A 22,977-nucleotide genomic window follows, 5' to 3' on the forward strand; every position below is an offset into this window, starting at 1 on the left:
ATGCGAGGCTGAATTAATAGCACATGTGAGGCTGCATTCATGGCAATGGTGCGGCTGCATTCATGGCAATGGTAAGCCTGTGCGTGTTATACGCCAATAAATACGGTATATCCAAATAACACGCCCAAGCTCATCCTTATTCCTGAGCAGCACTCGGGGATTCGTTGGGGCCACAAAAGAGATATATACAGTGAATCCAAATAACACATCCAAGCTCATCTCTTCACCACACACAGCCACAAAGGCAAGAGAATTCTTGTTGGGCCGTGTATTAGTGCTCAGACAAACACACGTAGACCGAATTTTAATGGTTCAAAAGAATGTCAGGCAAAATGGTCGGCCCCCACGCATGTTCACTTCATCAAATCTGGCCCTCTTTGAAAAAAGTTTGGACAACCCTGGCCTAAGGGGTTTGTTCTCTGCATTGTGTTAGAAGGCTGTTTGATCCTGTCTTCTCTGATCCTCCCTTTTACTGTCCCCTAACCATCTTCTGATAGAACAGGGCATTGGGGACACTCTGCGATGTGTATTTCTAGAGAAGGTGCATGTGATCAGCAAAGAGCCAATCAGCACTGTCCAGAAAGAAAGTCAGGGGTCATGTAGCCTCATAGGACAGCCAGAGGAGAATAAAAACTTGTAATACAAGCTTTAACCAGATACTGATAGAAGTCACAAGACTGCTATATACTGCTTATGAGAAAAGATATTTATATTAACTAAAATAATTGCATTTCCATGTTCTGTGTACTGTTGGGGATTATATAATGAATGCAGGGTCCTGGGTTTACTAACACGTTAAAGCCACACATCACAATAAAGGTCTAAGAGGGCATCTTTTTGGGGGTATCATTCTTCTTGAGTTTGTTGTCCTCTCCTTTTCCCCTCACTTCTCTTTATTCAGAACGAGCAGTGCACATCAGTACATTTCTCTGTGCGCACTACAAATCCCATAATCCATCCTGGGAGCAGGCAAGAGGGGGTGGCTATGTTCCTACATTCAGTGAGACCATGGAGAACGAACGTAGCCACCCTCCAACGGGAAGTCAGATCACAGCAGGATAAAAAATAATTATTTGGGAGGAGGTCATATTTATTGTTCGACTTTTGGCACTGACGCGTTTCGCAAGTGGCCCCTAAATTAACATGTATGCAAAATGCATCATAGCTCTACCCAGATTTATTAATTGGCACTCATTGTTAAAAAGTTACAGTATGTGCTATGAAAATAGCCCTGCTGCCCCTGTCACCCTTACCCCTAATGCAGGTGGGCAGACACTACAGCTGGTTACTTCACCTATAGCAGCCCCCTTTGCCATAGGGCAAGTAGGCATACCAGTGCTCGGTTGCCCCCAGGACTTCTACACAATGCTATAGTGCCTGACCACCAGGCACAGGCAGGCGCAAAATGAGCAAAGCAAACAAGTACATGCAGTTGGCAGACAGGCAGAGTGGTTCAATGACAGTCCAGGTAAAAGGCAGGCAGAGTCTAGAGAATAGTCCATATCTAATCCAAGGCCATACACAGGGAAACCCAATCAAGAAGAGCAGGGCAGGCAAACAGGCAGCTTGTTCAGGTATTACACATTCAATCACTCTCTATCACAAACATGACACTGCAGGCTTGGCTGGCTTAAATCAGGTTTGGTCTCTACCCAGAGACTGGCCACATTAATCACCTTGCAGGTGGACAGACAAGAAGAATGCTACAGCCAAACCCAGGATGAGTAGCTACAAACAGCTATGATGGAGCAGGAATGCATACGCGCATGACACTCCCATGTTCCATGTAATATCCCACTGGGCAGGGGGCAGTACATAGCCTGCTTTCCCAGGCACACCACCATTGTTTACTATAACAGCAAAGTGCCATCTATATTTTTCCTCAAACAGCAGCTATTGTGTATAAAGCTAAATGTGTTTGTAGCTGTTGTCCATTTTATATGTATAAGGTAAAATTGAAAAAAAAAAATTCAACGGAGATAAAGTTAAATGTTAATGATCCATGTTTCTTTTCCAGGATACTCAAGAATACTACAGTACAGGAAACCTGATGGATCATACGGCGCCTGGATAGAAAGAGCCAGCAGCACTTGGTAAGAGGAGCTTTGCACAGCTGCACCAGATTCTGTGTGCACCGGGGTTCTAGTAAATCCCCCCCCTGTCTCTTTAGCAATAAAAAAGCTTATTGCCCGCCTGCTAGCTTACTTCTTCAAAATGTACCCCAAGTCTCATATGTGCGTGCCCTGGTGCTGGGATGAATTAACTCCTGTACGCACGTGTATGGAGGTATCCAGCAAGGTTGATCACATCAGTGGGCTGTACTACAAAATAAGGAATCAGACTGAATAAAGTTAAATGAAGTTTATTCAGACAAATAAGGCCTGTGACGGAATTACAATATCCCCGTCAAGCATTCCCTTCTTCCCATAAAAGCAAATCACCCCAATATTCCACGAGGAGGAATATTCCTGGGATCGCCCAATAAGCCACACATGAGTCAGAGCTTACTGCTGGAACAAGACACTTTAATGGCAGCATGCTACCAGGTATATATGCAGTTTACAAGCTAAATCCTCAATCAAAGAACAATGAAATCTCCACCCCCTTTCCACACACAGTGGGGGCTCTCATACAGATTATAGGCAGACACTTCGGCGCCGACTCTGAAGACACATTTCTTTAGATAATGACATCAGTGAAGGTAATTACTAGTTGTAACAGAATACGTTATCTAGACAGCTTGGCCCCGCATATAGAAGAGGTAATTACCACAATGAAGCAATCAGAATAATTAACATGAGCCACTTCTAATCACAGTAAACAGTAAACACAGGGCTTCTTCACACAACACACTAGATCAATTACCCTTTCATACACAGCATTACTAGCAGGGAGAATTAACTGAAGCATATCCTTCACAAGGCCCTTTTCAGACTGCCGGACCGTTCAGGTCTGCCTGTCAGTTTTTTCAGGAGAGTCGGATGTCAGCCATGACATGTCCGCTGACATCCGATCCGCTAAAATCTGAAGGATGGCGAAACGTTGCCATTCGTCCATGGCGGATTGGATCGGGTGAGATCTGATCCGTTTTCATCCGATCTCTCCATAGGAGACAGCGGCACTGGACAAGCCCCTCTCCACTCAGTGAGCAGAAAGGGGCCTGTCATCCGCCGGCTCAGCGGAGATCAAGGGAGAGATCTCCCGCTAAGCTGGCGGATTGGGGGGGCCTAATACTCTCCCAACACCAGTAATCCATAACCATAATCCAGGACTGGGAAACAACGGGAGCAGGGAGCAAGGCACTGGAAGCAGGGAGCAGGTCACAGGAGCAGGTACAAGGGTCATAATCAGGCACAGGAACCAGAAACAAGGATCAGTCAGGGACTCACAGGAAGAACACTGAACCTCAGTTATGGGTGGGATTAAATACCTCCCAGCATCCCATGTCAGGTGCAGCCTAATTACTTAAATAGGCTGGTTTTTGGGAGACACCCATTGGTGGCCACCGGAACTCATCTTCCTACGTGCTGTGGAAAGCTAGTTACATGTAGACATGTGCAATTCGTTTAGTTTCTAATTAGTTTTTTAACGAAAATTCGGAAATTCGTTAATCCCAAATTTTCATATTGACAAATTTTTTATTTCCGAATTTTCGTATTTCCGAAAATTAGAATTTCCTAATTTTCGTATTTCCGAATTTTTCAATTTCCGAAATTTTCGTATTTCCGAATGTATTCATTTCCGAATTTTCGTATTTCCGAATTTCGGATTTTCGGAAATTCGGAAATACGAAAATGTTTCTTTTTTTTTTAATTATCACATTTTAGCATTTTTGAATTTTCGAAATTCCGAATTTTCCATTGTTTTTTTTTTTTCGAATTTTCAAATTTCTAATATTCGAATTCTCGATTTTTTTATTTTTCGAATTTTCAATTTCGCATTTTTAATTTTTCGAATTTTTCAATATTCGAATTTTCGAAATTTCAAATTTTTCATTTTTCGAATTTTTCATTTTAGAATTTTCGAAATTTCAAATTTTCGAATTTTTCATTTTCGAAATTTCAAATATTAATATTCAAATTTTTTATTTTTCGAATTTACGAATTTTTACATTTTGAATTTCAGAATTTCAGAAAAAATAAAATAAAACGAAAATAACAAAACGAAAAAAAAGATTTTTTTTGGCAGTGCACATGTCTAGTTACATGGCAGGACACCTTCCTTCCTCCACAGCCATCCAATAATGCATCTAACAAGGCAACAGCTACATTGATAGCTGGCACTTCTCTCTGGCACCTAGCGCCAGCAAGAGGAATGTGTAAGGGGGGAGGGGGGGCATATCAGCCTACTGTGCCTCTGCATTTCTCTTGCTGGTGCTAGTCTCAAAGGCCCAGATTCACAAAAGAGATACGACGGCGTATCTCCTGATACGCCGTCGTATCTCCTGATACGCCGTCGTATCTCTCAGAGTATCTATGCGACTGATTCATAGAATCAGTTACGCATAGATAGCCCTAAGATCCGACAGGTGTAATTGAATTACACCTGTCGGATCTTAGGATGCAGTACCTCGGCCGCCGCTGGGGGGAGTTCGCGTCGTAAACCAGCGTCGGGTATGCAAATTAGTAGTTACGGCGGTCCACGACGGTTTTTCGCGTTCGCTACGTCGCTGCTAGTCTATTTTCCCGTCGCAAAGTTAGTCGACGTTTTTGCTGCCATAACTTTACACAGCCCACGTATGTGCTGTATAAAGTATGGCCGTCGTTCTCGCGTCGAAATTTGAAAACTTTTTGTTCTTGCGTAAGACGTCCGGGAATACGAAAGTACGCTACGCACGTCGCCGTTCGAAAAAATGACGTCACTTCGGGCAAAGCACGGCGGGAATTTCAAAACAGAGCATGCACAGTAGGTCCGGCGCGGGAGCGCACCTAATTTAAATGGCACACGCCCCTTTTGAATTACGCGGGCTTACGCCGGAGGCCGCCAGCGTAAGTTTTCATGCAAGTGCTTTGAGAATCAGGCACTTGCGATGAAAACTTGCGGCGGTGTAACGTATCTACGATTATCTACGATACGATTATCTACGAGTATCTACGATACGTTACGCCGCCGCGATTCTACGTGAATCTGGGCCAAAGTATCTTGTCCCTTGTGGGGATACAGAACACTGTAATAATAAAAAAGAGAGACTTCCTTAAAGTGGTTGTAAATCCTTATATATACCCTGTGAAGTGACTGGCCTCAGGTGATACACAGAGATAAATCAATTCTCCTACATAAGTTGGACCTGTTTATCTTCTTTACATCCGTTAAAAGCAGTGGCGGCTGGTGTCATATTTTTTGTTGGGGAGTTGTTTGTGGGGGCATTGTTTGCTGCCCCCCTCCCCCAAAAAAAAAACATACCACCAGCCACCACGGCTTTGAATGGATGTAAAGAAGAGAATACTACAAATAAACAGGTACAACTTATGTAGGGGGATTTATCCCAGTCGTTCGGTCGGTCACCAGCCCCGCACTTACCCCATCGGGTGGGCATCGGTGCCTCCGGGCGATGGCTTCCCCTGTGTCTCCTTTGCCTCAGAATTACAGCGGCTTTCGCCTTGTGTCTCCTCCCTTCTAGACGGCGAAAAGGATCACTTCTCCTCTCGGCCAATCGGGTGTTGGGTCTCAGGACTCACGGCACCCCTGTGCCCTGCATTACGGGCCACCACTGGTTCAAAGTGTAAAATTTATAAGCTTGTCTGAAAGTCTAGAAAAAAAGGGGGCGGAGAGCTAAAGTTACATGTTGCAGAGCTCAGTGAGGAGAACTCTATTGTTTACGCGCGGATTTCTGTCTGATGGGGTGTACAACCATCAGACAGAAATCCGGCAGCGGTCGCAGCGGATCTATCTGCTGAAAACGGTCCGGCGGACCGTTTTCAGCGGATCGATCCGGTCGTGTGTACGGGGCCTGAGAGATGATTGGAAGGAAGGGACCCCCCTCCCTCTTCACACAGGGGAAAGAGTTGAGGCTGTGTGCTGGAGCTCCCTCCCCTGTCACTATTGTTCTCTTGGTGTCCGGAAAACGTGTCAGAAGTCATTCATGCTGATAGCAGAGGAACAAAGCAGCAGACAGAAATGATACTTTGTGCTTTTAATTGAGACAAGTGCACACTATAGAGGGATATGCTTTATTCATATTTCTTATGCCGCGTACACACGATCGGAAATTCCGACAAGAAAAACGTGGATTTTTTTCCGACTGAATTTTGGCTCCAACTTGTGTTGCATACACACGGTCACACAAAATTCCGACTGTCAAGAACGCGGTGACGTACAACACTACAACAAGCCGAGAAAAATTAAGTTCAATGATTCCGAGAATGAGTAAAACTGATTACGAGCATATGTTTTTTTTTTGTTCGCCGGAATTGCATACAGACGATCAGAATTTCCGACAAGAACTTTTCCTGTCTGAAAACTTGAGAACCAGCTCTCTAATTTTTTTTTCCGACAGAAAAAGTCCGATGGGGCCTACACACGGTCGGAAATTCCGACCAAAAGCTCACATCGAACTTTTCTTGTCGGAAATTCCGACCGTGTGTACACGACATTAGGTAAGGTACAACCACTTTAAATTTCACCATTTGCTCCCCCTTTGTGTTTTCTCAGGCTCACATCTTTTGTGGTGAAAGTGATGTCCTTATGTCGTAAATATATTGACGTTGATGTGGAAGAGATTCGGAAATCTGTCACTTATCTCATCAGCAAGCAGACCAACGCTGGGGCTTTCCAGGAAACCAAAACAGTGATCCACGAAGATATGATGGTAACAAGATACAGGACCCTCAAAACTGCATTATATTCAAGACTGAAATTTGCCTCCGACTCCCCAATCCTAGCATCAACAGGCTAATGACATGTTAACCACTATAGCTCCGGAACATTTGGCTGCTCAATGACCAGGTCATTTTTTGCGATTCGGCACTGCATCGCTTTAACTGACAATTGCGCGGTCGTGCGACTCTGTACCCAAACACAATTGACGTCCTTTTTTCCCCACAAATAGAGCTTTCTTTTGGTGGTATTTGATCACCTCTGCGGTTTTTATTTTTTGCGCTATAAACAAAAGAAGAGCGACCATTTTGAAAAAAAACACACTAGGGGTTATTTACTAAAGGCGAATCCACTTTGCACTGACAGTGCAGTCGCTGTAGATCCGAAGAGGACATGCAAGGAGAATAAAAAGCAGCATTTTAGCTTGCACATGATTGGATGATAAAATCAGCAGAGCTTCCCATCATTTCAGATCTTCCCCCTCAGATTTACAGCGACTGCACTTCCAAGTGCACTTTCAGTGCCATTTCAAGAGCACTTTGCACTTGTAGTTCAAAGTGGATTTGCCTTCCGTAAATAACCCCCAATATCTTTTACTTTTTGCTATAGTAAATATCCCACATTTTTTTTTCAAAAAAATTATTATTTTCCTCAGTTTAGTCCGATACGTATTCTTCTACATATTTTTGGTAAAAAAATCGCAATAAGCGTATATTGATTGGTTTGCGCAAAAGTTATACCGTCTACCAAATAGGGGATAGAATTATGGCATTTTTATTATTATTTTTTTTACTAGTAATGGAGGCGATCTGCAATTTTTTATCGGGACTGTGACATTGCGGCGGAGAGATCCGACACTTTTGACAAATTTTTGGAACCATTGACAATTATACAGCGATTAGTGCTATAAAAACGCACTGATTACTGTGTAAATGTCACTGGTAGGTAAGGGATTAACACTAGGGGGCGATCAAGTGTTTTCCCTGGGTGTGTTTTAACTGTAGGGAGAGGGATTGACTGGTAGACATGTGCACTGCCGAAAAATTCATTCGTTTTTTTTTAATTCATCTTTTAGCTTTTTTCGGAAATTAGAAAATTAGAAAATTCGGAAATTTGAACATTCGGAAATTCCGAAATTTGAAGATTCAGAAATTCCGAAATTAGAAAATAAAAAAATTTGAAAATTTGGAATTTAAAATTGTAAAAGTCAGAAATTCAGAAATTCGAAAATTTGAACATTTGAAAATTCAAAGATTCGGAAATTCGAAAATATGTAGAAGAATACGTATCGGCCTAAACTGAGGAAAATAATATTTTTTTTGAAAAAAAAATGTGGGATATTTACTATAGCAAAAAGTAAAAGATATTGGGGGCAATTTTACGTAACCGGTTTACGTTACACCGCCGCAATTTTTCCGATTTAGTGCCCGATCCACAGAGCACTTACCTGGAAATTTGCAGCGGTGTATCGTAAACAGGTCCGGCGCAAGGCGGCCCAATTCAAATGGGGCGGGTACCATTTAAATTAGGTGCCCTCCCGCGCCGGACGTACTGCGCATGCTCCCGTCGCAAATTTCCCGACATGCTTTGCGTGAAATTACGACGCGCCGACATTTTGTGAATCGCGACGTGAAAAAAGAGTTACGCCGGGAAAATTAAAAAATGTAAAAATAATTCAAAAGCGACGCGGGAAAGACAGGCATACTTTAACATGGTGGAGTACTTTTACACCATGTTAAAGGTGCACTATCTTTGCGACGGAAATCCAACACTCGCGACGACGTAACAACGGGAAAAAGCTTTGTGGATCGCCGTAACTCCTAATTTGCATACCCGACGCTAGTTTACGATGCAAACTCCCCCCAGCGGCGGCCGCGGTACTGCATCCTAAGATCCGACGGTGTGAGTCCATTACACCTGTCGGATCTTCTGGCTATCTATGCGTAACTGATTCTATGAATCAGTCCCATAGTTAGAAACAGAGATACGACGGCGTATCTCTTTTGTGAATCTGGCCCAAAGATCCCAGTTCTCGCTCTGTTAAAAGCGATCGTGGGTGACCGGCGGTCATTGTGCCCGCTGGGCACTCGCATCGGCTCCAGGTACACGCTGCGGGCACGCGCCCCTAGTGGCCAAAAAGCGAAACAACGCAAGGTAACATTGTTTCGCCCACCCGTGCCATTCTACTGCAGTAAAACTGCGGCGACTGGTCGGCAAGTGGTTAAAACAAAAAGTTTCTATTTTCATTGCATAGCTTACCTTAGACCCAGTGACATTATCCCTGGGCTTCTCTATGCAATGTAGCCAGATCATGGCTGGTGGGAGGGGCACAGGGGCCGTGGACATTGGATACTAAATCAAATTCAGGACTTACACAGCTTGCATTTAAAAATATTAATGTAATGATGTATTACTGAACACAGGGCTGCATTAATGTGTGTTTGTTATTAGACATGTACACTGCCGGAAAAATTGTTTGTTTTCTTTTTGTGTTTCATTATTGTTTTTATTTTTTTCGGGTCATTCGTTTTTGATCGAAATTCATTATTTCAAATAAATACGTAACTTCGTAAAAATTTGAACTCATTACGGTCCATTCGTTTAGATGGGGTATTCGTTATTTCGATAATTCGTAAAAATACTAAATTCTAATATAAAAAAAATAGGAAAGAAAACACAAAAATCCGAAAGAACGAAAATCCGAAAATTGGAAAATCTGAAAATTCGAATGAACGAAATTCCAAAAATAAGAGTGAAAATTTGAAAACCGAAATAATAATAACTAACTAATAATAACTAACTAACTATTAAATTAGAGGTATTGGAATTTATTTTCAAATTTGGCTATTGAATGTAACGAATACGATTTATCCGAAGTTACAAATTATCCGAAATAACAAATGTCACATCTAAACGAATGGATCGCAACAAATGAATAGTAATAAATAATAATAAAAAGTTTTAAAAGTTTTTTAAATTACAATACCTATAATTTTAATAGTTAGTAATAGTTGTAATGCCGCGTACAAGCGATCAGATTTTCTGTCGAAAAAACCTTGGATGGTTTTTCTGACGGAATTCCGCTCAAGCTTGGCTTGCATACACTCGGTCACACAAAAGTTCTCTGAACTTTCGACCGTGAAGAACGCGTTGACGTTAGATATGTGCAGGATGAAAAAATTTGTTTTGTTTCATTATTAAATTAAATTTGTTTAGTTAAGTTTGTTGCATTCAATACATTTGTTTTCGGGATTCAACGCATTTGAAAACAAATCTACCGAATTCGAAAAAAAATATCAAATTCGAAATAATGCTACCACATTTCAACGAAACTATATATAACCTAATTTCCTGAAATTCAAAATTTGTATAGAATGAAATTGAATTTGAATGGAAAAGATTAAATTAGAATCTAAAAAAATAGAAAAGAATAGTATAGAAAAACAATAGCACAGACCAGAAAAATATATTATATATAACATCTTCTGAAATTCGAATTTCGTATAGAATGAAATTGAATTCCAATAGAAAAGATTAGAATAGAATAGAAAATAATAGAAAAGCATAGAAAAACAATAGAACAGAATAGAAAAAATAGAAAAAAAATATAATATATTCTATTCTAATCTTTTCTATTCCAATTCGATTTCATTCTATATAAATTTCGAATTTTGGAAAATGGTTATATGTAAAAAAAAATCGAATGTGGTAGTTTTTTCTAATTTAGTAGATTTTTTTTCAAATGCGGTAGTTTTTTTCTAATTTGGTAGATTTTTTTCAAATGCGGTAGAATTTTTTTGAATGCAGTAGATTTTTTTCTAATCGAATAAATTTTTTTAAAATTTGATCAACTTTCAAATTTTTTTCTAATTCTAATATGAAACTAATCTTTTATAATCTTTTCTATTCAAATTCGATTTCATTCAACATGAAATTTGAATTTCGTATAAAAGGAATTCAAATTTAAATAGAAAAGATTAGAATGGAATAGAAAAGACACACAAGAGAATAGAATAAAATATAACATATATTATAATTGATTCTATTCTGTTCTATTGTTTTTCTAGTTTATTAACTTTACTATTATTTTCTATTCTATTCTAATCTTTTCTATTCCAATTAGATTTCATTCTATATGAAATTCGAATTTTGTAAAATGCTTATATGTTAAAAAAATTTGAATGTGGTAGTTTTTTCTAATTTAGTAGATTTTTTTCAAATGCGGTAGAATTTTTTTGAATGCAGTAGATTTTTTTCCAATCTAATAAAATTTTTCAAATTTGATCGACTTTCTAGGAATTCGGTCAAAAAAAATTCAAATTCTAATATTAAACTAATCTTTTATAATCTTTTCTATTCAAATTCGATTTCATTCAATAAGAAATTCGAATTTCGTATAAAATGAATTCAAATTCGAATAGAAAAGATTAGAATGGAGTAGAAAAGAAAAACAAGAGAATAGAATAAAATATTATAATTGATTCTATTCTGTTCTATTGTTTTTCTATTCTTTTATATTTTAGTTTCCATAAATTTAAATTATTTTCCAATCTATTCTCGAATTCAAATTCATACTATTCGAATTTCGGAAGACTGTCATGTTCTATTTTATTACATTCTATTAACTTCTATTCTATTATTTTTGATTCTATTGCTTTATTGTTTTATATTCTATTTTATTGTAGTTTTTAGAAAATCGATTTCTATTTTTTCAAATTCAATTTGAATTTGTTTTCAAATTCGATTCGAATTCGAATTTCGTTCACGTTTTTTCGAATTTGTTTAAATTCGTTAATTTTGTCATTCGGAAATTCGAATGCATACGAATTCCCGAACAATGAAAAATGTGTCTAAATTCGAATTCGTAACGAAACGAAATGCACATGTCTAAGTGACGTACAACACTACAGCGAGCCGAAAAAATGATGTTCAATGCTTCCGAGCATGCGTCGAAATTTTTTGAACGTCGGAATTGCTACAGATGATCGGATTTTCCGATAGGATTTTTTTCCGTCTGAGAATTTGAGAACCAGCTCTCAATCTTTTGTTGGTGGAAATTCCGACAGCAAAAGTCAGATGGATTTTCGGACCAAAAGCTCACATCGGACTTTTCTTGTCGGAATTTCCGATCGTGTGTACACGGCATTAGTTATTTTTCCGTATTTTCCAATTTTCGGGGTTTTGGATTTTCGTCCTTTTTAGTTTTTGGACTTTTGTTCGTATTTTCTAATTTTAGATAGTTGTTCTTTCAAATTTTCGGATTTATGAATGTCTAAATCTGTCTTTTTTTCTCCGCAGGGAGGTGTTTCCGGGAAGAACGCTGAAGTTTCGCTGACCGCTTACGTTCTGATTGCTCTCCATCATTCTGAGGAATCTCTTGCCGAAGATGACACCAAAACGGTACATGAACCTGGCAGTGGGCACACCTGGGGCAGCACAACCAATGTTACAGTGTATTATATTACAGTGCGTCAAAAGACCATTTTATTTTGGATACAAAAGGAAAAAGGTTAAAACCCCTGTCAGGCTTTTCAATGTCGGTGCCCCATGGCCCACAGAGACAACCAGATTGCTTTTATTCACTTAATAATATCCACAGCCAAGGACAGCTCCATCTAGTGGCCATAATATGGTATTTTCCTTATTGAGGTTTTTCAGGAAAATACCTCCTAATGGCCACTAGGTGCAGCTTATGATCTTAGGAAATACACATTAAAACACATTGCGAGGATTATTCGAGATGGCTGTGCAAAGGTTTATTTCATTTTAAAGTCTGTTGAAAACCCAAAGATAATATTCTGCAGCTTGCCAGCTAAGATGTCATAGCTGCATTAGCTTTCTTTTTTCCCCTTTATTTTCAACTGGTGATCTGGCCAGTGACACACTTTCTGTCCTAGTGTCCTACTTACTGTAATAGGTGGAGGAGCAGCGTAGTCATCTTGGAACTACAGAATATCCCCCTCCCTTACTCATCTCTATAATAATGTTCTGTATGCTTTTAATGGTAAATTTACCAGAAGTTCATTGTTGGGGTTTACATACACTTTCATTTCAACTTTACCCTGAATTTTAGAGTGCATGTATGGGCATTAATTTCATTTTGGAAAAAGTAAAGGGGAGTCTGGTTTCTTTACTCCAGTGGTCTCCAAATTGTAGTCCATGGGCCAGATTTGACCCTTTGCTAACCTTTATCCAGCCCTTAGGACATAATTCCTGTTACAAAACCAATTATAGGGCACTATCCCCCCCCAATGATACCAATGATGGGACACTATTCCTCCAACCAATACCAATGATGGGTCACTATTCCTCCCACTGACACCAATGATGGGACACTATTCCTCCTACTGACACCAATGATGGGACACGATTCCTCCCACTGACACCAATGATGGGACACTATTCCTCCCACTGACACCAATGATGGGACACAATTCCTATAACCAATACCAATGATGGGACACTATTCCTCCAACCAACACCAATGATGGGACACTATTCCTCCAACCAATACCAATGATGGGACCCTATTCCTCCCACTGACACAAATGATGGGACACTATTCCTCCCACTAACACCAATGATGGGACACTATTCCTCACACTGACACCAATGATGGGACACTATTCCTCACACTGACACCAATGATGGGACACTATTCCTCTAACCAATATCAATGATGGGGCACTATTGCTCCAACCAATACCAATGAAGGGGCACTATTCCTCCCACTGACACCAATGATGGGACACTATTCCTCCCACTGACACCAATGATGGGACACTATTCCTCCCACTGACACCAATGATGAGACACTATTCCTCCCACTGACACCAATGATGGGACACTATTTCTCTCACTAACACCAATGATGGGACACTATTCCTCCCACTGACACCAATGATGAGACACTATTCCTCCCACTGACACCAATGATGGGTCACTATTTCTCCCACTGACACCAATGATGGGGCACTATTCCTCCAACCGATACCAATTATGGGGCACTATTCCTCCAACCAACACCAATGATGGGACACTATTCCTCCAACCAAGATCAATGATGGGGCACTATTCCTCCAACCAATACTAATGATGGGACACTATTCCTCCAACCAATACCAATAATTGGGCACTATTCCTCCTCCTATTGACAACAGGAGCTTTGTAATTGATTTACTCCCACTGACCACGAAATTTGAAGCATTGTTTAGTTCCACTGAATCCAGGACATTTTCTACTCCCACTGGCCACAATCTGGGCCCCCTATGTATGAAGGACAGTAAAGTGGCCCTTTGTTTAGAACATTTTAAGACCGCTGCTCTACACTATACAAAACCTAAAAAAGATTTTGCCTAGGTTTAAAGCAAAACTGTTACATATTAACAGTCCTTTCATGGTATTAATAAACATTTGGGGGAATTTTTTTTTAACTCACCAGAAACACCCTGTTGCTATGTAGTGGCTCCTAATCTGCCCCTTCTGGGTCCGTGGTGCTCCGCATCACTTCCTCCCTCGCCAAATTACTGTGAGCAAAAATCGCCTTATTTCCCGACAGGAAATGACGCCATTTAAGGCGGATCACATCTATGTTGCCATAACAATGGGGTGGGACCTTCCTCTGTCGCCGCCCGTTGTTATGGCAACTTGATAAACAATCGGCGATATGGCCACTGGAGCACCGTGCGTGCGGAGATTGAGAGGTGCATGCTGGTTATCGCAAATCCAGGAAGAGGTTGCGATTGGGCTTCACATTCCCACAATCATCATGGCAATGGCCAAAAGAGGATTTTCTTAATTGTAAGTATAAAAAAATATTTATATAAAATTCAGAAAAAAAACACCGGCGGCTGTCAGTGGGACATCGGTCCCGAGCAAGGAGAGCAGCCGCCTGCTCATCTGTACCACCTGCCAGTGCCACCTACCAGTGCACAACAGTGCCGCTTATCAGTGCCCACCAGTGCCACCTACCAGTGCCCACAGTGCCTCCTGTTAGTGTCACCTGCCAGTGCCGCCCAGCGCCTATCAGTGTCACCTACCAGTGCCACCTATCAGTGCCCATCAGTGCCATCTCAGTGGTACCCATCAGTCCCCCCCCCATCATTGCCACCCTATCAGTGCCGCCTTATCTGTGCCCATCAGTGCCCACCAGTGTCGCCTCATCAACGCATATCAATGAAGAAGAAAAATTACCCGTTTTCAAAATTTTAGAACAAACTATGAAACATGATTTTTATTTATTTTTTTCAAAATTTTCCATAATTTTTTTGTTTGTTTAGCACAAAATAAAAACCCCTGCGGTGATTAAAAGAAAGTTCTATTTGTGTGAAAAAAATGATAAAAATTGAATTTGGGTACAGTGTTGTATGACCGCAAAATTTTCATTCAAAGTGCGTCCGCGCTGAAAGCTGAAAATTGGTCTGGGCAGGAGGGGGTTTTAGTGCCCAGTAAGCAAGTGGTTAACTTGTTCCTGTGTTTATCTTTCCGATGTTACAGGAAGGCAGCATCAGTAAAGCAATTGATTACCTGCGCACCTCGCTGGACTCCTTGTCTGAGCCGTTCCCCCTGGCTATCACCACCTACGCCCTCGCTCTCACATCCAAGGACACCACTTTGAAGAAAAAAGCCTACAACAAACTGCTATCCAAAGCCCAAGAGTCTAGTGAGTGATGAACTTTTTTATTTTTTTATTATAGTATTACAATATACAGTGTGATATATATACTGTATGTGTGTGTATATATATAAGCCCTACCCCGAAAATAAGCCCTAGTTAAAAATGTATGTAAAATCCTATAATCCACTCTATTACAGTAGTATATAATGTACAATGCGTGCGTTTCTGTAATATAATTGCGGAGAAGAGAGCTCCGGCGGGTAACAGAAGCACAGAGCGGCTCTATAACAAATGTATTTGGCACAATTATATTACAGAAACGCACACATTGTACATTATATAATACTGTAATAGAGTGGATTATAGGATTTTACAAGCATTTTAACTCAGTTCACACTGGGGATTCCTGACAGGCAGGGAGAGAGAGGGGGAGAGAAGACAGCACATTACATGGTAAGACCTACCCCGAAAATAAGCCCTACTGTGCCTTTTGTTGCCAAAATTAATATAAGACCCAGGCTTATTTTCGGGGAAACACGGTATATACATACAGTGCCTTGAAAAAGTATTCATACCCCTTGACATTTTCCACATTTTGTCATGTTACAACCAAAAACGTAAATTTATTTTATTGGGATTTTATGTGATAGACCAACACAAAGTGGCACATAATTGTGAAGTGGAAGGAAAATCATAAATGGGTTTTAGATTTTTTTTTACAAATAAATATGTAGTGTGGGGTACATTTGTATAGCGCCCCCCTGAGTCAATACTTTGTAGAACCCCCTTTCTCTGCAATTACAGTTGCAAGTCTTTTTGGGGATGTCTCTACCAGCTTTGCACATCTGGGGGCAGATCCTCGTACCTTTGCGCCGGGCGCAGTGTATCTAAGATACGCTACGCCGCCGTAACTTATCTTTTTTTTTTCGAATCCTGAAACAAATTGCGACGTAAGTTACGGAGGCGTAGTGTTTTTCTTGCGGCGTAAGGGCACGGAATTCAAATGGAAGTGATGGGGGCGTGTTTTATGTTAATACGTCGTGACCCGACGTAAACAACGTTTTTTTTTAACTGCGCATGCGCCGTCCGTGGGGGTATCCCAGTGCGCATGCTCGAAATTAAACCGGAACCAGCCAATGCTTATGACGGTGACGTCATTCTACGCAAATTCCTATTCGCGAACGACTTACGCAAACAACGTAAAAAATTAAAAATTGTACGCGGGAACGACGCCCATAATTAACATTGAGTACGCCTCAGAACAGCAGCTTTAACTATACGCCGGAAAAAGCCGAACGCAAGCGACGTAAAAAAATGCGCCGTCCGGACGTACGTTCGTGGATCGCCGTAAATAGCTAATTTGCATACTCGACGCGGAATTGGACGGGAACGCCACCTAGCGGCCGCCGAAAAATTGCAGCTTAGATCCGACGGCGTACTAAGACGTACGTCTGTCGGATCTAGCCGAGATGCCGTCGTATTTTGTTTTGTGGATACCAAAACAAAGATACGACGCGCAAAATTTGAAATTACGCGGCGTATCAAGAGAAACGCCGGCGTAATTTCTTTGAGGATCTGCCCCCTAGAAAGGGACATTTTTGCCCATTCTTCTACTTTGCAAAATAGCTCAAGCTCTGTCAGATTGGATGGAGAGCGTCTGTGAACAGCAATTTTCAAGTCTTGCCACAGATTCTCAATTGGATTTAGGTCTGGACTTTGACTGGGCCATTCTAACTGAATGAATATGCTTTGATATAAACCATTCCATTGTAGCTCTGGCTGTATGTTTGCGGTTGTTGTCCTGCTGGAAGGTGAACCTCTACTCCAGTCTCAAGTCTTTAGCAGGTTTTCTTCTAAGATTACCATGTATTTGGCTGTTGAAGAAAATCATCCCCACAACATGATTCTTCACCACCATGTTTCACAGTAGGGATGGTGTGCAGTGTTAGTTTCGGAAATCCGAAAATCCAGAAATGTAAACATTTGGAAAATATTAACTTTTTGTTTTAACCATATTTAAAGGGTCACTAAAGGATTTTCTTTTTAGCTAAGGTGGCGCTTCCGTATATTTACGCGTCGAATATGCAAATTAGATAGATATGCCGATTCAGAAACATACGTTTGCCCGGCGCATTTTTTTACGTCGTTTACGTTAGGCTTTTTCCGGCGTATAGTTACCCCTGCTATATGAGGTGTATCCTATGTTAAGTATGGACGTTGTTCCCGTGTCAAATTTTGAAAATTTTACGTTGTTTGCGTAAGTCGTCCGTGAATGGGGCTGTGCGTAATTTACGTTCACGTCGAAAGCATTGGCTTTTTGCAGGTTAATTTCGAGCATGCGCACTGGGATCCTTTCACGAACGGCGCATACGTGGGGGTCACACTACATTTAACCACTTAAGCCCCGGACCATTTTGCAGCTAAATGCCCAGGCCAGGTTTAGCTTTCTTTTGGTGGTATTTGATCACCTCTGCGGTTTTTATTTTTTGCGCTATAAACAAAAATAGAGCGACAATTTTGAAAAAAATGCAATATTTTTTACTTTTTGCTATAATAAATATCCCCCAAAAACATATATAATTTTTTTTTCCCCTCAGTTTAGGCCGATACGTATTCTTCTACCTATTTTTGGTAAAAAAAAAAATCGCAATAAGCGTTTATCGATTGGTTTGCGCAAAATTTATAGCGTTTACAAAATAGCGTATAGTTTTATTGCATTTTTATTAATTTTTTTTTTTTACTACTATTGGCGGCGATCAGCGATTTTTTTCGTGACTGCGACATTATGGCGGACACTTCGGACAATTTTGACACATTTTTGGGACCATTGTCATTTTCACAGCAAAAAATGCACTTAAATTGCATTGTTTATTGTGAAAATGACAGTTGCAGTTTGGGAGTTAACCACAGGGGGAGCTGTAGGGGTTAGTGTTCACTTAGTGTGTGTTTACAACTGTAGGGGGGTGTGGCTGTAGGACTGACGTCATCGATCGAGTCTCCCTTATAAAAGGGATCACTCGATCGATACGCCGCCACAGTGAAGCACGGGGAAGCCGTGTTTACATACGGCTCTCCGCGCGCTTCAGCCTCGGGGAGCGATCGCGATGGAGCGGCTATAAACGAATAGCCGCGCCGTCGTCCCGGATCGCTCCCCGAGGGAATCCGCCCGCCGCACGCAGCGGGGGGTCCCGATCGGACCCCCCACCCGCTAGAAGGCAAGGACGTATATATACGTCCTTCTGCCTGTTCGTGCCATTCTGCGGACGTAAATAGTCGTGCGGTGGGCGTTAAGGGGTTAAATAAAACACGCCTACATCATCCACATTTGAATTAGGCGGGCTTACGCCGGACCACGTACGTTACGCCGTCGTAACATAGGGCGCAAGTTCTTTCTGAATACGGAACTTGCGCCCTAATTTACGGCGGCGTAACGTATCTGAGATACGTTACGCCCCACAGAAAGATACTCCATTGTAGCTGAATCTACCCCTATGTCTCTATACCCTGTAAACAGTAATTTCAGCAAAAAAAATAAATTTCCTTTACAACTCGTTTAACCAATGGCATGGCTGGACGAAACAACGTTACCTTACGTTGCTTCGCCTTTTGGGCTACTAGGGGCACGCGCCCACAGTGTGTACTCGGAGCCGATGTGAGTGCCCGGCGGGCACAATGACCGCCGGTCATCCACGATCACTTGTAACAGAGCTAGAACCAGGATCTGTGTGGGTAAACACATAGATCCCGGTTCTCTCAGGGGAGGGGAGACTGATCGTGTGTTCATACAAAGTATGAACACCGGTCTTTCTCTTTTCCCAGTCACTAAACAATTTGTTTAGTTCCGAATTTGTTTTTTTTAACAAATTTTACCAAATTCGTTAATTCCAAAATCTCTGAATTTCAGAATGAGGCAGCAGAAGAGTCCTGATGTGATGAAGTCATCACCCTGCTTTCTTCTTCTGTCAGCATGCTTACTGCTGCAATGCACATGGGCTCCTAGTACCCCTCCCTTTTCCAGCCTGAGTTTACAGGCAACGGATAACAAAAGAGGTGTAGGCGCTCATGCTAATTTAATTAGAAATAAAAAACATGTAGATCTTGTTGGAACTATTCAGATGTAAGGTACCTTATAGTGGTAGAGTGTGACAATGCCAGGGACATCATCTCACACCTATAATAGGGGCTATATAAAAAAATAAATGAATTAATTCTGTCTATACTGTACTGTTCCACTAGAGGGCGCAAGGTCTGATAGGTGTATGATAGAGCAAGACTGGAGTGAGAAGAGATTTATTCAAATAAATAAATAAACAGTTTGTTTTCCTTGCTGGGGTTTCAATTGTGTTCAAGGTAGGCACCCTGTTCTGGGCCAGGCTGCTGCTCCCCTGATCATGATAGTAAATCACTCAACAGATGGACACCTTCTGGGTATGTAGCTAGCAGCACCTAGTACAAACTTCCCCCTCACTTGAAATTTGTTTAAAGTACTCATTTGTGATGAATATCAGATATAGCCAACACGTTTCAGCAGAAAAGGACCCCCCTTCTTCAGGGCTCTCATTTACTCTGCCATTAAGACCTGATAACATCAGATATAGCTATTAGCCAACACGTTTTGGCAGAAAAGGACTCCTTCAGGGCTAGCCTTTACTCTGCCATTAGGACCTGATAACATCAGATATAGCCAACACATTTTGGCAGAAAAGGACTCCCTACTTCTTCAGGCCTAGCCTTTACTCTGCCAGGACCTGATAACATCAGATACAGGGAATGTGTTTCGTCACAAAAAGACTCCTCCTTCTTCAGGGCTAGTTTTTACTCGGCTGTATCTGATGTTATCAGGTCCTAATGGCAGAGTAAAGACTAGCCCTGAAGAAGGAGGAGTCTTTTTGTGAAGAAACGCGTTCCCTATAGCTGATGTTATCAGGTCCTAATGGCAGAGTAAAGACTATCCCTGAAGGAGTCTTTTTCTGCCGAAACGTGTTGGCCGTAACTGATGTTTATAAGGTCCTATAAGCAGTGGGAAGGCTAGCCCTGAAGAAGCGCGAGTCCCTTTCCACCAAAATGTGTTGGCTGTGTAAAGGATAGCTCTTAAAAAGTAGTAGTCCTTTTCTGCTGAAACGTGTTGGCTGTATCTGATGGTATCAGGTCCTAATGGCAAACAAGTTTCAGCACAAAAAGACTACTCCTTTTTCAGAGCTATCCTTTACACAGCCAACTCATTTTGGTGGAAAAGGACTTGCGCTTCTTCAGGGCAAGCCTTCACACTGCTTATAGGACCTTATAAACATCAGATAAAGCCAACACGTTTCGGCAGAAAAAGACTCCTTCTTTAGGGATAGTCTTTACTCTGCCATTGGGACCTGATAATATCAGATACAGCCAACATGTTTTGGCTGAAAAGGAATCCACCCTTCTTCAGTAATAGCATTTACTCTGCCATTAAGACATGAAAACATCAGATATAGCCAACACGTTGCGACAGAAAAAGACCCCCCTTCTTCTTCAGAGCTAGCCTTTTCTGTGCCATTAAGACCTGATAACATCACATATAGCCAACATGTTTTGGCTCAAAAGGATTCCCCCCTTCTTCAGGAATAGCATTTACTCTGCCAATAGGACATAACTAGGGTTGTCCCGATACCGATACCAGTATCGGTATCGGGACCGATACAGAGTATTTGCGGGAGTACTTGTACTCCCGCAAATACCCCCGATGCCTAAATAGAATACTTGATCCCCCCCCCCCCGCCGCCGTATATCGCAAATCCGCCGCTGCCGCGTTAATCACCGTGCGGCGAACATTACAGGCACCTTTAGTTTGAATAGCTGTTTTGCCCGCCGCGCCGTGTATAGACACTCCCCCTTGGATGGATCTGTCCAATCCCGAGCAAGGGGGAGTGTCCTTTACACGGCGTGGCAGGGAAAACAGCTATTCAAACGAAAGCTGCCTGTAATGTTCGCCGCACGGTGATTAACGCGGCTGCATCATCATTAGGTATGGGGGACATGGCTGCATATGTTTGGGGACATGGCTGCATATGTTTGGGGACATGGCTGGATATATGTGGGGGACATGGCTGCATCTATGGGGGACATGGCTGGATATATGTGGGGGGACATGGCTGGATATATGTGGGGGGACATGGCTGCATATATGTGGGGGGACATGGCTGCATATATGTGGGGGGACATGGCTAGATATATGTGGGGGGACATGGCTGGATATATGTGGGGGGACATGGCTGGATATATGTGGGGGGACATGGCTGCATATATGTGGGGGGACATGGCTGCATATATGTGGGGGACATGGCTGCATATATGTGGGGGACATGGCTGCATATATGTGGGGGACATGGCTGCATATATGTGGGGGACATGGCTCCATATGTGTGGGGGACATGGCTGCATATGTGTGGGGACATGGCTGCATATGTTGGGGGACATGGCTGCATATGTGTGGAGACATGGCTGCATATGTGGGGGGGGACATGGCTGCATATGTGGGGGGGACATGGCTGCATATGTGGGGGGGGGGGACATGGCTGCATATGTGGGGGGGACATGGCTGCATATGTGGGGGGGACATGGCTGCATATGTGGGGGGGACATGGCTGCATTTGTGGGGGGGACATGGCTGCATTTAGGGACACATTTAAAAAAAGTATCGGTAATCGGTATCGGCGAGTACATAAAAAAAAGTATCGGTACTTGTACTCGGTCCTAAAAAAGTGGTATCGGGACAACCCTAGACATAACAAACATCCAATATAGCCAACATGTTTCGGCTAGCCTTTACTCTGCCATTAGGACCTGATAACATCAGATAAGGCTAACACGTTTTGGCTAAAAAGCATTCCCCCTTCTCCAGGAATAGCATTTACTGTGCCATTAGTACTTGATAACCCTGAAGAAGGGGAGTAATTTTCCACCAAAACTTGTTGGCTGTATCTGATGTTCTTCACAAATAAATATTTAAAACTAATTTCAAGCAAAAGTGTAGTTAGTAGTAAGAACTCCTAACCACACACCTAGAAACAGAGAGAGGAGATTTCCCGATTTTGCCAGAATATCATTTAACAGATGGACAGATCCTTTAACTACAAACACAGTTCAGAAGTATTTCAATGAAGTAGAATTATTTCTATAACATTTTCTTTACTATCTTATTTGTAGAGACGGGTGAGCTGCATTTTGGCCCTAAAGGTACAGCTATTGCTGTTGAAACAACTTCATATGCTTTACTGGCGGCTCTGTCCCAGGACCAGAAGGACCTTACCAATGCAAAACATATGTACACCTGGCTCTCCGAGCAGCAGAACTATGGCGGGGGATTTAAATCTACCCAGGTAAGAGCAAAGGGCAGAATTAAAGAGTAGATGTAAACAAACTTTTTTACAGATTCCTACCTTTTGTTATTCTGAAGAAATAGATTATTGTCTGTGTCCATGTGAAAAATGATTGTGAATGAGAGTGATTTTATAATTATCAATCAGCTGCTGCAATTGCAGGGTTTTAATGAGGAAAATTGCAGATTCTGC

At 41.7% G+C, this 22,977-nt stretch overlaps 1 protein-coding gene across 1 annotated transcript in view; it reads left to right on the forward strand.

Annotated features, from left to right (window-relative positions):
• The window catches only part of LOC120913235 (complement C4-B-like), a 198,284-nt gene that overhangs the window by 132,095 nt on the left and 43,212 nt on the right, over positions 1–22,977 (forward strand). The window contains exons 25-29 of the mRNA XM_040323048.1: positions 2,018–2,093; positions 6,652–6,808; positions 12,115–12,216; positions 15,313–15,478; positions 22,613–22,785. Of these exons, the coding sequence (XP_040178982.1) occupies positions 2,018–2,093; positions 6,652–6,808; positions 12,115–12,216; positions 15,313–15,478; positions 22,613–22,785 (674 nt within the window). The remainder of the gene's footprint in view (positions 1–2,017; positions 2,094–6,651; positions 6,809–12,114; positions 12,217–15,312; positions 15,479–22,612; positions 22,786–22,977) is intronic.

This window comes from Rana temporaria, chromosome 9 (genome assembly GCF_905171775.1).
Source record: "Rana temporaria chromosome 9, aRanTem1.1, whole genome shotgun sequence".
NCBI classification, from domain to species: domain Eukaryota; kingdom Metazoa; phylum Chordata; class Amphibia; order Anura; family Ranidae; genus Rana; species Rana temporaria.